General features: G+C 43.8%; 1 protein-coding gene and 1 long non-coding RNA gene across 8 annotated transcripts in view; one reads left to right on the top strand and one right to left on the bottom strand.

The window, feature by feature from the left end:
- LOC116960816 overlaps positions 1–7,777 on the bottom strand; it is a 30,845-nt gene extending 23,068 nt beyond the window's left edge. For 4 of the 6 annotated variants that reach the window (XR_006165052.1, XR_006165050.1, XR_006165049.1 and 1 more), the window contains exons 1-2: positions 7,076–7,777; positions 4,669–4,760 (exon numbers count right to left, since the gene is read on the bottom strand). This is a non-coding gene — a long non-coding RNA (uncharacterized LOC116960816). Of the gene's footprint in view, positions 1–3,148; positions 3,474–4,668; positions 4,761–6,359; positions 6,481–7,075 lie in introns of those variants that run through there. The other 2 variants (XR_006165051.1, XR_004406608.2) reach the window with 2 other exon arrangements.
- Positions 7,778–7,993: 216 nt separating this feature from the next.
- FBXO11 (F-box protein 11) overlaps positions 7,994–17,543 on the top strand; it is a 78,959-nt gene continuing 69,409 nt past the window's right edge. For both annotated transcript variants that reach the window (XM_042789311.1, XM_042789312.1), the window contains exon 1: positions 7,994–8,471. In XM_042789311.1, coding sequence (XP_042645245.1) covers positions 8,363–8,471 — 109 coding nt within the window. In that variant the 5' untranslated portion in view covers positions 7,994–8,362. The remainder of the gene's footprint in view (positions 8,472–17,543) is intronic.

Here is a 17,543-nt window from a genome sequence, read left to right on the forward strand (position 1 = left end):
CAAGCCTTTGACTGATGTGATAAAGATGGGATGGGAAAACCTTCTAGATCTAGAATAACCTAGGGTGACAGCAAAGCAAAGATTCAAAAGGAGATACCTGCAGCATGCTACCCTGAAAATCCATTCTATTTTGTCAGTTATCCTTACCATAATACTTTCTGTTGTTGATTAGCTGACCCTGCTGAGGTATAGGAATGTTTACATGTAAAACAGAGTACGAATGGGAGCAAAAATGTCCCCACCATGTGGATAACTGGAAAAAACACGCAGCACTGGAGATAAGTCATCTGTAGGTACTGACCTGTAAGACATTCCTTGACAACCTACCTGCCACTTGCCCTCAGCAGAACTGCTTTAAGTCATTACATAGCTTAAAGTCTATACTTGCTGTGTGATTCCAAGTTGGTCATCGTTTAAGTACATGCTGCCACCTGCTTAAATGAATAGCTCAATCAAAGAAACATAATGTGGTGCTTCAGCAGCAGTGCAAACAGATCCTACAGCAGAGCAGCTACATATGAGAGCATTCCAGTAACACGTCTAATTAAAGATGACTTTCACCCGAAGGCCCAGGGAAATGCTAAAGGCCTGCTTCCAGGATCACAGGAAGCCAATCTGTATGCAAGCTTCCTTCGCCACTTAGGGGCCATGTTTTCCCACCACTTCTCTGCCCCAATACTTGCATATGTGCCTGAAAAAAAGCTGCGCTTCCAGTTGGATTAGTTTGCAGTCGGATTACCTCCTTGATCTCTCTAACTATGCTGATGCATAAACGTTAGTTGACAGAACAGGGGACAGGGTAGGTGCTGCAAAAACATGCCTGTGAAGAGCAGGATTGCTTCTTAATGGCAATGACAGTTTAGACCCTAACTGCAAAACACTCTTCAGGACATTCCAAAACCCCTTCTGGGGAGGTATCTTTCAGTCACAAGGATAAATAGACCTTTTTCCCCATTTATCAGATAAACCATGACTGACAGACCTAGACTGCAAAATGGAGAAAAATGACCTAAACTGCTCTCTTCTAGATGCCTGACCTAGAGACTAAGCAAACTGTCAGGACATACATATGATGTGCTACACCTTTTTATTTTTTTCTGAGTGGGTTCATGGGAATTAATTTCACAACCTTTCTATATTTAAGTAGACAAGGATACAGTTTTGGAGCAGGACATTTAAAATGACATTGGTCTACCAAGCAGCAAAGTAAGAAATTAGTATTTCTCATATTATCTCTTTTTAGCATGAAGAACTTGTTCCCATCAGTAAACAAAATCAGTTGTCAAAATCAGTTGTTGGTTGGGTAGGTAAAATTGCCAGATAATACCGACAGCACCCACACCTACCTGCTCTCAAGATTTGAAGTGAAGGCAACTGTACCACATGTATTCACATGCTACCGGCGAGACTACAGACATTTTCAATTTCTTGTTTCCAGGACGGAAGGAAGTATCTCTTCTCACTGCTGACCCTCCTCTCTATGGAGATACTGAATCCCATTTAAGAAGCACCCTTTGGATGCTCTACAATGCTGCCAAGTTTGACATGTTGAAAATGAAGACTGGGATTTCTGGTGCTCATTTCAGGTTTAGCTGCTCCTAACAAAGATGGAACAAGGTGTCCTTAACTGCTCCTGCCACTCTAGATCTGTCTTGGATAAGCATCAGGGACCATGAGTGCTTTGTAAAATTGGGGAGCTCAGAATCCCACTGAGATTTTTGGGGAAGAACTACCTCGCCAATCAGTAAAAACTCTCCTAAAGCAGCCATTTTTTTTCTTTGGTAGGTCTAAATCTGGAGTCAGGCCTTCATATAACTCCAGCCTCTTAGTATTAAATGATTGTTTTTTCCAGTTGGTGGTATTGGAGGTACTCCTTGTAAACCTTTCTCATTTTGGGCCTGACTCAATTTATTATGTTGAAAGATTTGTTCAGGCTCTATCCTCTCCAAGGCAATATAAACAACATACTGGCCACATTCAGGGGCAAGAAACTCCAGCTCTAACAACAAAACTTGTCATATGGTCACATTGCAGATGCAATGAGCAAAACAAAAGTAGACACCAAGAAGTAAAAATTGAGTCCAAGACAAATTTGAAACTAGGAACTAATAGCAAGATATGGGGAAATTTCTTAAATCTGAGCCACAGACTTGGAAAGACTACAAGTATAAGGTGTAGCCCCTGCTTTTTTATCTCTGTACATGCACATTTGAAAAGTAGTGAGAAGCAAACCTTTAATGAACGATAATCACCGACTCAAAATATTATCTTCTTATTATATTGTGTCTAGAGATATCATTTAGGACATCATGCTATTTTATACCCAACATAGTTTAATTAATTTTAGCAATGAAGCTTTGTATCAGTTCAGGCTATCCGAAACATTTAAATTTGGTACAATCTTGAGGGGCAAGCTTGGGAACTCCAGTGGAGTGCAGCGGGTGTCATGATGAAAACAAGGCTGAAAATGTAGAGTGGATGCTCGAGACAGTTCCACCACCCCATGCAACAGGTATCATCCACTTTGCCTCCTCAACATAAATTCCTGTCATTGACTGTAGGCTCGTCTGCACAGTGACATCTCTGCCCCAATGCAACCTTAAAATTGCCATTCAGACTTCATCTCTAGTATAAACTGCTGCTCCTTCCACAGAGCTCCAGACCTCTTACCCTGCCAATTTATAGCTGGGACTGACCATATCATTTTCTCAGAATTTCATTGACACAAAGGTAGCTATTGACTCCCTTTCCCATGTGCTCCCATGTACAGCACACCAGGCTGCACAAGTGAGCACAGTACCGAGCCCCACTGCAAGCTTGCATCTGACTTGCAGGGACTAACGGGCAGGTCCCTGTGACAGCCCTGCCAGAGGCCAGCACCCAGAGCTCCGCGGCAGCAGCCACAGAGCCACCCCACCGACCCCGCACCTCCCCTCCTTGCTGGTGATCCAACACCACAAAACTGGCTGCTTTTCCCCATCAGCTGACAACCTCAGATGGAAATAGTTTCATACCCCCTCTCTCCCTCCCCTGAAAATACTCCCAAGAAATCCAGAAGGTAGGTGATATGTACCTCTATCTATCTGGTTATGAAATTTCTACCAGGACATCCAATAAATGCTTTAAAACTCAGACATCATCCCTCCAGGACTTTTGTCTGCAGTTGCTTTTATTTAAAAAATTAATGAGAACTGAAGTATCATACAGACTTCCAGAGAGCTTTTGTTAGGGCAGAATCAAAATTAACATGTTAGATAAACATGTTTCAAGTGTCATGTGAGCTTATAGGAAACACATTTTCCCACCCTTAGGTCTTTATTCTTCCTGCAGAAATGACGTTGGTACAGCAACAGAAAACATCCCAGCCACAGACATTCACCCAGAAAGTAATCGACTAAGGTCAGCTAACATCAAGCTAGATTTCAGGAGACATGGATTCCAGGTAAACAGACGGGAGATTTAAGAGTCTTTTTCTGTACGAGTGGGAAGATTTAGTGGCATTAGATGGGATGTAAAACACAACTAAGAGGAACTGAGGGCCAGAGAAATCGCAATAAAATGGCATTAATATTTCCAAGCTGCAGAGCAAGCAAGTTCAACCAGTTCTAGGTATAGCTATTTCTGAAAGTCTCACTTCTTCCAAGCTTATAAGAAACAACCCTCTAGGTTTAAAGAATTTAAAGTCAGTAGTCCACACTGGGTCAGTCCTAAATCTTCAATGCAGTATTTTTAGTCCAGGGATATATTAACAGCTTACGAGATGGTTAGAAATAATAGGCAAAAGTCTTATGCTTCTGAAAGCAGTAATGTGACACTGTAGAGAAAGCCTTAGATAAGGACTCCTATACCCTGGGTTCTATTCCTGGCCCTGTTAATAGCCTGTAAATGCTCTTGGGCAAGCCATTTCAGCCCCTTTTGCTTCACTTTCATCTGTAAGGAGAGGGATAGACATGTGGCTCCCTTGCAAAGCCACTTGAACTGATTAAAAAGCACGATAAAAACTGATGACTTGTATTTCTTGTTCAAATCCACAAGCTGTAGCTAAAGGCTCTGCGGTGGGCTTTGTGTAGCAAACTGCAACAGTGCTCAAAATATTTCTTGTTCTCTCACAAATATTAGGAAGCAAAAGCTAGTGAGAACACTGTGCATTTTCCACTTAATTGCAAGACAGTGATTCAGGTTTGGTTTTTTTTTTTTTTTTCTATTTGCAGTTTCTGAACAATTTTTAAATAGCACTTTAGGCCATCATATGCAAGGCTGAAGTCTGTTCTTACTTATCTTTTGTGAGCCCCTTAGAAGTAATCTACAGATCACCATCCACTGAATTCTATTATCCTGGACTTGTTTTGATCAACTGTTAAAGCAATACTCATATCCTCAGGGCAAGTAAGGATCATAACTTTCCTGAATCTGTCCCACATTCAAAGCATTTCTAACCATCCCTGAAGCAAGCCTTTTCAGGTTGCTAGTGCATGTTTACATTAGGGAGAATAAAACAGTGGTGATTCCTGCAGATCATCCTGGCCTGAATCAACCTTGCTGACTTAATAGTTTGCACTGCCCCACACCCATTTCCCAATCCTGCTTATTCTGTGGCTCCACCACCTCTAGTGGCTCATGTATTCTCTACTGAGATTCTAGAAAAGGAATACTTAACTGTTCCATTACCTTGATCAAATCTTCAAGTTGTTTTAAATGCCTTCTTCACTTTAGAGCAAGTCAGCTGCATCAAAGCCACTCTTCTGTCTCTGCACACCACCCTTGCAAACAAATAAGAAGCCCTATATCAGTGTTTCCTTCACTACAATTTGCACTACTCTTGATGAAGCTGCCTCATTAGCTACAAAGCTCTAACTATTCTAAGTTAACACATAATTAACAAGTTACTGTTATTATCACTAAGCACTCTGTGGCATCCCTTCCTCCGTGCAGGAAGGTAATGTCTTCAAAGCGGCAGCCAACTCTTCATGCACATACAGAGAACCAAGCATCATTAACGTTTAAATACATATACATTTGAAATTCAGTGCAGCTTAGAAGATAGTCTCATATGATGAGCTACCACTTGACAACTCTGCCCAAACTGCTTATGCTATAAATGCTTCCAGTAAACTCTTCACCCAGGTCTTATGCTTTTCTGTTCATGGGTCACCAAAAGGTGATTTGTGGCCAATGTAACCAGTCTAGCAAGCATTTATGCTGTAGACAATTATGCAAAAAAATCACAGTATAGTTTAGTTCCACTTTCCATTCCCTCTCTTCCCAATTTAAATAAAGAAAAATCTGTCTTGACAAAGGCAAAATTATCTTGCCAGTATAAATAGCATCCACATTCAGGAATGTTTTATTAGCACATCATACAGGATGGCTTAAAGCATCACCACAGTGGTCAACACAATGAAGTCTGAATATTAGCTTACGCTTTCAGTGTCATTTTCATCACAGAACAGTGTTTATCCTCTCAGAGGCTATGCAGCAACAACAGAGGCACAGGACAGCCAAGTATACCATTTTAAAGATTGACTTACAAAGCTGCAATTATGATGATCAAGTCCCAGTCATCATAAATCTGACTGGATAGATTTAATTTTGTTGTGAGAAAAGATACAGAGTTCTAGTCAAAACTGTTTTGATGAATTTTCCACCTTTCTAGTGTCTGGCTTTCTAAAGCATTGCCGAGAATATTAGAGAAGAGCACTGTAACTATTTCTTTACTCCATGCCTTGTAAGCTACCAATGAATGCTTACAGTTATCCCCCTTTTTTTGCACCAGTATTTAACTTCATCAAGTTTGTCTTACTCAGCATAGGAGGTTCTCATCGTATCAACTCAGAGCATTTTTCACAAACTTCTGCGTAACATTCTACAGATTGCCCTCACTGCTTTTTGGCTAAGTCAGTGAGACTACATACTGGACCTGCTTATACAGATTCACATTTTTACCCATTTACAGTAAGTTTTGCCTAACTCCCACCATCATGTCCCTAACACAAGTTACCACTTTAAGAAGCTTAATTACAAAAAGTGCTTTTTAGGCCAAGAATCATTGGGTTTCAAACTAGCTCAACTTCAAGACTTTAAGAAATGCTAAAGCCTGCTGATTCAAGTTCTCAGCCCTGTTATTCTAATATCAGAAGCTTCAGATTCTTATATGCTTTAGATGAAAATTAGCTTCTCATCCATGTTGACCCTTGAACAGGTTTTCAAAGATTTAGATAGAGTACTAAAAGTTTGGAGCGCGCTGATATTGAGCAATTTTAGGTAACCTTGTGACATTAAAAATTCATTTGCTAGATCTTGGTAAAGAGAGCACAACTAGAACAGCTGCATAGAAATGCAATTAAACTATTAAAACACTATTTTAAAGATCATGGGTTTTTAATGGTGTGAAAATCTTTAACCATGACACAGTAAGTTCAGCACAGTTCTTGGATACGGTAATTCTTCCCAGTCAAGAGCTAAAGCAGTTTCACGATGATGCTATGAGAAGAAAAAAATATTTTTGTGATAAATACATGTAATTGTGTAGCTCTAAGAAATGTTTAGTACACTGGTAATTATTATGATAGAAACTGACCCCAAACAGGATGACATTTATTCTGTTTCCCTATTAAGTTCTTTTGCAAGGCCTTAACTTTACTATTTCTTCCCCTGTTAGAGAAGGTGGTAAGAATTATTTTTCTCAGGCATGGAAAACAATCTTCCACTGTTTCTCCAGTCATTCCTCATGACAGCATGCTAAGTCTCAGAAATGCTCCTTAACAGTTACTTTAAGATTTCTCATGCATTTATTTCTGGTCTGATATGAACTTAGAAGTACAATTTCACTATCATTTACTTGAGAAACACAAGCATAAACATTTTTTAAGCTTATTTTTTTAAAGCTGTTAATTCCTAAAATTATATTATACCCTCGTTTGTCAGCTTGGAACAAGCCCCTGCCTAAAGCAGTTTTAATTACAACAGTTTATTTACATTTTATACCAGATAACACACTTCTGCTCTTCAGGTAGACACAGGCCCTGGTTCTCCAGACTCCAGTGCTCAGTTTAAGCAGGACTACACACAAACCCACCTTTGCAGCATTAGAAGCAGACTCCTGAACAACCCTGCAAAGGGAAGAGATCTTCCTTACAGCTTGGATTTTGCCATCCATTTTATTAAGTGATTTCTGAAAAGAAAAAAAAAAAAAAAACAAAACAAAAAAACCAAAAAAGCACAACCAACTTCAGTGATTTTTTTTTTTTTTTTTTTTTGCGCTTTCAAACCACCGGCTGAGCACCAACAGGACAAATACTGCAAAGCAGAAGCCTCACACACTGTCAAAACTGCCAGCCCAAGAGAGACAGCGTACTGCTGCATGAGCAAAAGGGAACGCAAACATGAGTGTGCACGCTGACCAAGGAACGCATCCATTCCCCGAGCGAGAAAGTGCTTAACAAACCAGGCAGGAAGGAAGCAGCCGGGACGTGGAAACCGACCGGAGCCGTCACCCGCGGCCCGGGCCGGGTTACTAGGGCGCACCGTACACACAACGCGGCGCTTTCGCCTCCCTCACCCACGGCCCAGGGCCGAGAGCTGCGGGCGCCCAGGCCCCTCCGCACTCCCGCCCGCGGACAGGCTGCGCCGAGGGCCCGGCGGCGCCCGGGTCGCCCTCACAGAGCCCGCCCCTCCTTCCCCGGCCGAGTCGGTAGGACGAGGCGAGGCGACGAGGCGACGAGGCCCCGCGGCCCCTCCACACGCCACCACCAGTCCCAAGGCCTCTGCCCCGCCATTACCGCGCACCCAATCCCCCCCCTTCCTCCCCGCCGCCCCGACCCTTATATCCCGCTCCGCCACCCCACCCCGCGCCGCGCCGCTCGCCCGCCCCTCCCCGCATAGAAGCGGCGCGGGGATTGGCGGCGCCGCCGCCGGCCGGCTGTGTGGGAGGCGGCGATTGGTGGAGTGCGGCCGCCAGCCCCCGCCTCCCCGCGAGTGTGTGTGTCTCTGGCAGTGTCAATGGCTCCTCCTGCCACGGAGCAGCGACGGGCTTGAGACGGGCAGGACCGCGGGGCTCCTTTAAGAGAGGGATTTTTTTTTCGGGGGGGCCGGGGAGGGGGGGGCCGCGGCGCGAACGTCCCCCACAGCCAGCGCTCGGGAGAGCCAGCGGCCGGCGGCTCCTCTGCCTCTCGAGCGAGCCGGCGAGGAGGCGGCAGCCGCGGTGGGACCCCCGCCTGGAGACACCCCCCCCCCCCTCCTTCCTTGCTGCCCGCTGCTGCGAGGCGGCCGCCCCGGGGCTCCCTCCTTCCCCCCCTTGCCCGACGAGGCACCGGTTGCCGGAGGATTCCCCCCCTCCCCTCCCGCCACCCACACGAGTCGGCAAATGAACTCGGTCCGAGCCGCCAACAGGAGACCCAGGCGAGTGTCCAGGCCGCGCCCGGTGCAGCAGCAGCAGGAGAGGAACAACGCCGCCGCCGCCGCCGGGGATCGGGGTAAGACAGGCGCCGACCGGGGCGGGGGGGGCCTGCGCGGGGGTTCGCCGGCGCCGCTGGGCCCCGCCGCGCCCGGCCGGGCACCGGCAGGAAAAGCCCAGGCTGCTTCACCCTTGGCTCCCGCTCAGGCCGCGCTTTGTTTGGCTTGGGCTCTGCCCCGACTCGGGGCCGCTGGGCCCTGCCGCCGAGCGGGGGGGAGGCGGGGGCTCGGCCCCTTCCCCGGCCGCGCTCCCACGCCCGTTGCGGGGAGGTGGGGGGCAGGGGGGGAGGCGATCGCCCGCGGCCCTTCGGGACGGAACGCGGCGAACACCCCCCCCCCCCACACACACACACCCCGCCGCGCCTCGATCCCCCCGCCCCGTCCCCGGGGGCTGCGGGAAGGCGAGCCGCCTTCCCCCGGGGCAGCCGGTGTCTCCCCGCGGGGAGCGGCGGGCTGGGCCCCCGGGCCGGCGGAGGGGAGAGGTGAAGCGGGGAAGCCGCGGAGCGAGCGGCGCCCGAAGGGGGGTGGTGGGGTTGGGGGGGTGGGGGGGGGGGTGCCGGGCAACTTGCGCCGACACCTTCCCCGCCGACCGCCGGCGAAATGGTGTCCGGGGGCGGCGGCCCGGGGCTCGGCGAGCCTCCGCGGCCCGCCGCGCCGCGCAATGTTTGCTGCGCAGTTCGGCGACGGGGCTTCGGTTACAGCGCCCGGCGGGGGGGTGCGGGCCGCGGCCGATCGGCCATTTATTTACCTCACCCACACCGCCCCCCCCCCCCGACCCGACCCGGCCGGAGCGGAGCGGGGGCTCCGGCCCCCCGCGCCTCAGCCCTGCCCGGCGGGTCCGCCCGCGCCGGTGGGGCCGGGGCCTAGCGTAAAAATGTTGACAATTTGGAGCTAATGGGGGAAAGCACCATTGTCTGAGGGGATGAGGAAGCGGCGAGGAGGGATTCCTCCCCTAATGGAGCCCGGAGCGGGGTCGCTAACGCTGGGGTACGGGGCTGGGGGGCGAGGGGGTGGCGGTCCCACAGCCCTGGCACTGTCGCCCCAATGGTGGCTCTTGGGGTGCGAGTGTGCGTGTGCTCCGTCTGTGCAGGGTTGGTTTTTTTTTTTTTTTTTTTGAAGGCGAGATGGGGGTGGGATTGAAGGAGACATTTTGCATGTCTTATCTGGTGGATTGGATTTTAATTTTTTATGCATTGGCTGTCACAACTCTGGCATGATAAAGGAGACTGATCTGTGGTGCAGTTTTAGATGTACAAATGTCTTTTTAAAATAAAAAGAAAAGCCTTCATTGTCATCTGAATGTCTTTTGTTTGAGTATCTAGGATATCACATCGGGAACAAGGTATTTTAACTACGGAGGTGCATCGTGATAGATATTTTAGTATGTTTTATGCAATCAAAACATTTTAAGCAAATGAAGTAAAGAAAATTTAATCTGAGGAAGTATTTTTAATTCTCCATTCCTCCCCCCTCTCCTCCCTCCCCTTCCTTCCCCCGCCCCCCCTCGCACACATTGGTCAGAGCAAAGAATGTTACCCAGACCAGATTGCTGTGTATATAACCAGAGGATGTGATGTCTTATGCCCAATTATGGGTCTTGTGTAAACCTTCCAAAATCTTCAGTAATTATATAATTAAAATGACTTCTCTGGTATACTGACATTTAAAAAAAAAAAACCAAACAAACAAACAAAAAAGAAAAAAAAAAAACAAACCCAAAAACAACCCCCAAAAAAACAACGAAAAGAACTTCCTCCTCTCAATGACATGCACTGAGGATTTTCATCATCAGTGTTCCATATGCAGAATATAGAATTTTTCAACCTCACAGTTTACTTTTTCTTTTAAACAGATGAAAATATAACTTATAGAAGACATCCGGAAAGGTGTGCTTGTGGATTAAATGCTGTGATTATTCAATTTTACGTTGGACTGCCTGTCTCAAACTGTTCATATGTTATTAATTTGCTAAAGATACAGGCAGAAACTTTCTCTGTTAAAATATGAAGCTCCATATTATTTGTTTTACTCTGGCGTTTTGTGAACCTCTACATTTACCTAAACATTTTTTTTTTTTACATTGTTCATTGCTGTTTACCACTCAGTGGTGATAAAATTGTGACAAAGTCAAGTTCCACAGTTCACTGAAATTACTGTTCCATATGGATCAGTGCTAGCTTTTTACTTGCATTTTTGAAGGTCAGTTGCGCTAGGTCTGACTTGCCTCAAAATGTGTCAGTAGCATTAGGGTCTTTTGTTATTAGTGTTATATTTAGATTTGGGGTGTCTCTAGTGCAGTTCCTATTCCTATCTCAGAACTTGCAAGGTCTGATCCATTATCTCTAGAAGCTAATGCTAGTTTTACCTGTGACTTTGATCACTTTGTGCAGAGCTGTTACTGTAAAGGATGACGAATAATGCTACTAAATTATAAGCCAATATACTAGGGTTAGACTATACCACACAAGTCAGTGGTGACTTTTTTCACCTTTATTCCCAAGCAATGTAGATCATCTTTAAAAAGGCTGTACAAAAACAGCAGTATAAGTTATTACTAAAGGGTTTTTATTAAACTCAGGTTTAAATTTGTTGTAAAAATAGATTATTATGTAGTGTGAGTGCAGCTGTGATTAAATGAAAAATATTATTTGTTATTATTAATTTCTTCCCTCCATGTTACAGCACAGTACTTACAAGTGCAAATATCATGGAACAGAGTTGATAATGTAGTGCACAGTTAATCTTTGGAACTTCTTGTTGTTTCATATCATTGAAGTAGATTGCTTAGTAAAACGTGTACTAGGTCTTGGGCTTTATTTATTATTTCATGCTGCATAAGTAGACAGTGTTTTGCAACTGTGTAACAGCTGTTACATTTTCACCACTAGGTAAAAATTAAGTTAGAAGTCCTGTTATTAATAAGTAGATCACTAGGAAAAAAAAATGTTTATATAAAAATCTTCCATCAGAGGTTCCTTGTAAGGATTTAAAAAACATATAAAGCTTTGTTTTATATCGTGAAGCAATTCTTATTTTAATGTATTTTTTATATGTAGTATATCTAATGAATGCATAATCATACTATCTATATTATAGATTGATAAACAATGATTGTGTACCTGTATTCTGATTAGTGGGGAAGGGCGATCATAAATGATTGCAGATAAAAAATTTTTCTCCCCCAAACTCACTGTGTTGTGCAGCCAAGATAAGATGTCATCAGGATATACTTCCCAAGATGTTTTGCCTTATGTTCTGCTGTTCACACCTCCCTCCATCTAAATTAGCCACTCTGGCTACACTGTGCTACTTCTCTTTTACCTTCTCCTGCCTGATCTTTCCCCAGTCACAGGGGGGGTTGCCAGAGGTTTTTTCTGTGGTTTTGGAATTCTGCATGAAGGATACAGAATAGATGGGTCCTTTCATTTTCTTTAGGACAGTGGTCTACCCAAAAGGAAAACTGGACTGGGTGATGTCTGTGTTGAAATATTCCTGTGTTTGCTTATAGTGCTATTTTTTTTTTTTTTTCCTTGTGGGTAAAGGTTTGGCTACTGTTTTAGGAGGAAGATAAGGTTAGACACTTGCTTAAAGGAAAAAAAAAATCTTGTCCAGAATGCAGCTAAAACTGTCAACCTCAGAACTATCACATATTAGCTTTTTTTCCCTTGTTTCTGTTCTTCTCAGAATAATAACTATCTTAGTGCACATGTGCTTCTTTATAACATCGGCACATTACTGGATATGGTACTAATGAGGTTCTGAGCTTTATGTCCAGTATTAGGTGCTTTTGGGTTTGGATCTTGTATACTGTGAAGTACCAAATGTGTAGCACCATGGCAGCTGCGTCTGCCACAATCCTGCGCGTTCCTTTTACGTGGTAGCGGTGTCCATGTGACAAGGCAGTGAGCTGGCTCCGGAGCTGCCTGCGCCAAATGCTAACTGCTTTTTTTTTTTTTTTTTCCCCAGGTTGATTTTTGGCACAAGTGCCAGTACAAGGGAAGGGATAACACTGAATGCCTGTGGGTGTGGTGGGACTGTTGCAGCTCCGATTTAGATTTAATTAAACTGGGTCAATACTTTTGGAGTTGGGGTATATTTAATACGTACAGCCTGTAAACCTACCTTGCAGGTTTGCTTCCTCCCCCCAATCTATTTTCCAAAGAAAACAAGACTTACACACCCATATAGTCTGTCTGTCACTGTAACTTCTGAACTTGTTAGATCATTTTAACCAGATTTGACAAAGGGGTGTGAAGTTCTTAAGTTTTGTGGAAATTACTGGCTGGGCAGAGGAAGAAGACAATGAGGGAAAGACATGTATAACTTATCCTCTCTGCCTATGCCAAGAAGCAGCAACCAGCTGGCCTGTCAGCACACAAGGTAATTGAATTAGTCATTTGTCTGTATAGGGAACATGAGGGCTTGACGTACTGGAAGGAGGCTAGGCTGTGTAAGACACAAACATGTAAAAACTAAGCACCGGTAGATTTCTTGCTCACAAAGCCTGAATTTTGTAATGTTGAGGTAAATATCTCAGGAAAGGTAAGGAGTCTTTAGTTGGCCCTATTTGAAGTGCATGTGTGTAAGCATGTGTGGAATGCTTTTTTTTTTTTGTAATGTATGCACCAAAAGGCTCATATTGGTGTGTGCTGGGCTGTAACAGTAACTGAATTGAATGACTCTTTATTCTGAAGCAAATGCCCAGAATTGCATCAAAATAACTAAATTGGTTTCAGTTTTTGTAGGATCATCCCTTATGGCAGGAAGTCAAGAAGTCGGGCATCAGTTGCTCCAGGTGGAAAGAAACGTAATTCAGGCTCTTCCATATTCCTTAACAGAGAGTCTTAGGCTGGGAAAAGATGTATTTACATATGGATATGCAGTCCTTGTTTCTGCAATGAAAAGTTTCCAAAGTCTACCTTACAGATAAAAGTTTAGAATCTATAAACTTGGTACTTCAAGTGAAACTTCTGTTTCTCAAAGCCTGAATCTGCGTAACGACTACAAAGGAGTGTCTGGGTACCTCTGTTGTCCTTCATGTAGGACAAGTGCGTAAACTTAAGCTAAAGCTTTCTGTCTGGTTTGGAGAGATCAAAATCAAGTGCATTTGTTCTTGGTATGCACAGTAATGTTCATTGCTATTGTTTTTGGTATATTTTGGTCATACATAAGAATAATAACAGCTGTTATAGTTTCCCAGAATTACCACATCTTTTTTTATTTTATTTCTGTGTTGCAAAAACTTTGAGCCTGATGGTTTAAGTAATGAAGTGTCCTACATCAGTTTATCTGATATCTTTCTGCTTCGGAGGAAGATAATATGCTCTATGCCCTCTCCTGCTCTGGTGCTTCCTGGGAGAATCACAGTTATGGGCTGGACCAAAACTGTCAAGCATGTGTCAGGCTTTTACCGCAGGTGTGCAGGGCATTAAGCATAATAAATGTTATGTGCACTGGCTATGGAGGATTTAATGTATATGCATAGAACTGGAGCAGTGTGAATGCTTTGTCAGCCCAGCAGCTGCCTGGGAATGTCAGGCTTGCAGCTTGCTTTACATCGGCTGTTTCCTCACCAGCATGGTAAATCTGGTGTGCCTAGCAAGTGCTGAATTTGCAGTGCCTGTGCAGAGTGACTGCGGTGCTCCTGTGTTTATCTGGCACATTAAGCACACTTACTCTGCACACGCACAGGGAGGCCAGGTGGCAGCCGGTGGGGGCTGCCACTGCAGCGAGGAGGACAACTCGTTTGGCCCAGCCTCCCTCCGGTCTGGGTCGCTTCTGCAAAGGGGGTGAGTATGCACCAGCTGTATTGTAATGGGGGTCACCTGTGGCAGCACATAAACTTCCTCTTCCAGGTCGGGATTGTGAATGGTGGTCTGTTAGGGAGAGAAGATAGCATGCTTCTCTAAGGTTTTGAGATTGTGCTGATTAAATATATTTAGCCTTACATATTATAACAGATGGTGCAGGAAAAGTAAATCAGAACTGTACAGTGTGTGGACAGTAAAAGCAAAGAAGAGAGGAAAACAGGAGTGAGCTAACAAGAATTGAGAAAATGAAAGGTTTGTTCAGTTGACATTGTCATTACTTAATCCTCTCGTGTTTTCTGGTTGTTAAGTACTTCTGTTTGTTTCTTGCTTATGTGGTGTTGCTCTGTTCAGCACTTGAATAGGAGGGGATGCATACTTGGTGATTTTTATTACTGTTCATGGTACTAAACTGTAGTATCTGAATATAGCCTAGGATTTTAGTCTGAGTTCTTCAGTTCTTGATGAAATGAGTGGGGGCAGGGAGGTTGGCAGGGGAAGAAAGTACACTAAAACACAGTGAAATTATAGAACACCTATCAAAACTCTGCTTTTATAATATATTGCTGCTTTTAAAAAAACTTTTAAAAAGAGGAGAGCAAGATCTATGTGTAGGTTCTAAAGTAAAGAAGACAGAATCTCCTATAATTTAAATTGTACTTGCTATTAGAAAGTTTAGTGAACTTTTTTTGAGACAATTAAAATCTCTGAATCTGGAATACTTCTTAAAATGTAACTTGCGTAGTGGCTAGTGTGGTTCTTCTCAATAACTAAGTTTTGCTCGTTATACTGCTGCCTTTTCTTAAAATGTTCTTCATATGTAGAAGCTCAGAGGACACAGACAAGCAACAAATGAACGCTTGTAAAACATGCGGTTCTTCTAGCAGGCTTTTAGGGACTATTTTTTATGCTCTCCTCTGAGACACTTTGTTTAGTTGTATTTTGACAAGATAATGAAGTAATTTTAGAGCCTGGTTGCTAGAAGAAGGGGTCGTCCCATTATTCCTGGTTTTAGCCCTGTGTTCTTAGCCCCTGCCTTGCATTGCCACTTGCAGCACCCCCCCCCACCCGAACCAGGTCACCATAGAAACTCCAAAACACCCTGAAGGCTCACCTGCTGCTTTGGCTCTTTGAACTAACTGCGGTGTTTGGTGAGTGTGTCAGAGAAGTGGTTATCAGGTACACACCTGGGAGTGGGAGGGAGGAAGGGGACAGCCCCTCATCCTTGCAGCTAACCCCCAGATCAGTTTAGCTGTCACGTGAGACCGGAACCTTGCAGGGTGACTGGCGGTGGTCCTGTCCGTTTGAGAGGAGCTGTCGAACTGCTGCTGTGTCTCCATTCTACGATATGTGTTATGATACATACAATGAAACCTACTGTTCATTGTAACAGAAACCTGCAGTTTCCACTCTACTGCCAGGTTTGTCAGGTCCCTCTTGATGTCTTAAATGTGAGAGTTCAGGCACTGTTTTGTTCTAGGAGCTTGAGCTGCTGCATAGTTGCTTTCTGCCTAGAAATGTTGCTGAGGCTCCTATGTTTGTTTCTGATAAGTGGCTGTATTTTCTTGATTCTACTTAGTTTATTCAGCAAGTGTTTAGAAAGATCATTCCAATACATACCAGATATTACTGGTATTCCAATATTGAAGTAATAGTAGTGTTTATCTTCTTGTGCAACTGGTTCCGTGTTCCAGAAAACTGATTCAGCTGTATAGCTTTACCACGTGAGTGCCAGCCTAGTGTTGATGCAAAATTTTTCCTCAGTCTTTCTGTCTGGCTTGACTTCATTGAGTTTGATAGGTGCTCGGATTAGGGCTGTTTGTTTGATGATGGTTTTTGCAATTATTAATGAAAACTGATTTTAAAAATGAACTAAACCTTCTATCAGACATTGCTCTTGGGCTTGGAAAATACCGGGGGTCAGCAGTAAGAGTGCATGTGGGTTGTTCTAGCTGTAGGCCACTGGAAGGGTAGTCTTCTTGTTCCACAGGGCACTTTAGTTCCTAGCTCCCCAAAAAAGCATAGAGAAACAGACTGTCCTGGGAATGAGGTTGGGAAGCAAAAGCTTGGGTTTTGTCCTACTGTGAATTGCCATTACAAGGCAAAATTAACAACTGTATTTGGAATTATTACACTTGTTTTAAATAACCACTGTCCAGACCAGCAGAAGAGCTGAATTTGCAGTCTCATGGTCACCATGCTGTGTGCATGCTTCTACACCAAAGGACTGGTTAGCATGAACAGGTCATGTTACAGTAACTATTTCCTTTTGGTAACCTCAGTTTGTAGTGTTTGGAAATGGACTGTTTGCCTTAAGGGCTCTGATTTGTGGGTTCTCTTATGTTGCTTGTTTTCAGCTTATGTGTCTAGAAGTAAAGGTTCAAGGGTTTAGCCTGTTGCTTTCTGAGTAGGGGTGAGTTGTAGCTCTACAGCCAGTCTAAATTTCAAGCTATCTTTGTATTTGGACGGGTTATTGTAGGATGACAAGTTACCATATGTCAGCTGATCTGTGGTATCTGATTCACAGTAATTGTTCATGTGTATGCTCTTAGCCTGTGGCAAATAGAAGGTAATTTGAGTTAGCTTGACCCTCTTTCATTACCCTCTTTCAAGACACTCCCTTCTCCACATGGATTGTTAGACCTGCTGGAGTTACTTGGCTAAAACAATAATGCAGTTTCTGTCCCCAAGCTAGTTTGGGTGTATCTATACAGCAGTAAGATGAGGACTTTGCCACAGTTTCCTGTATTGTTGCTGTTTGAGACAATACCAGGCTGAAGGAGTGAATACTACAAAGATGCTACCCTGAAAACCAGTCAGATGTTATAATTACCAGCTGCATTTTTCTTTAGCAGAACTTACAAAAGCTTTATTAGTGCATTTTAAAACACCATAAATAAGTCATTTGTTTTACAGTATCTTGGTATACTTCTTTCCTGTTTTTAAAGAAGTAGGTTTTACTTTGAGTTCTTTCAGAAGATGCTTGGTAATTCAAATCATTCTAACACTGCAGTAATGCTTTTGGATGTTCTGATTCAAAGCCCACTGAAATCCTGGCTTGCTGAAAGATTTCCATTGACCACAAAAGGCACTTGAATTTGATCTGAAATGACATGAAAGGTAAACCAATTTATTTTCTTTTTAGTGCTTAGTTATTATTTGATATTTGATTTTGCAACAGTAAATACATAACTATATAATCTGGTTCATCAACAGTTATTAAAAATATGAAATATTACTTAAATGCATATGGAAAAATGCTTTTCAGTAGTTAGATTTTGCCAC

Source organism: Tyto alba, unplaced genomic scaffold (assembly GCF_018691265.1).
Source record: "Tyto alba isolate M040663 unplaced genomic scaffold, T.alba_DEE_v4.0 Super-Scaffold_16, whole genome shotgun sequence".
Taxonomy (NCBI): domain Eukaryota; kingdom Metazoa; phylum Chordata; class Aves; order Strigiformes; family Tytonidae; genus Tyto; species Tyto alba.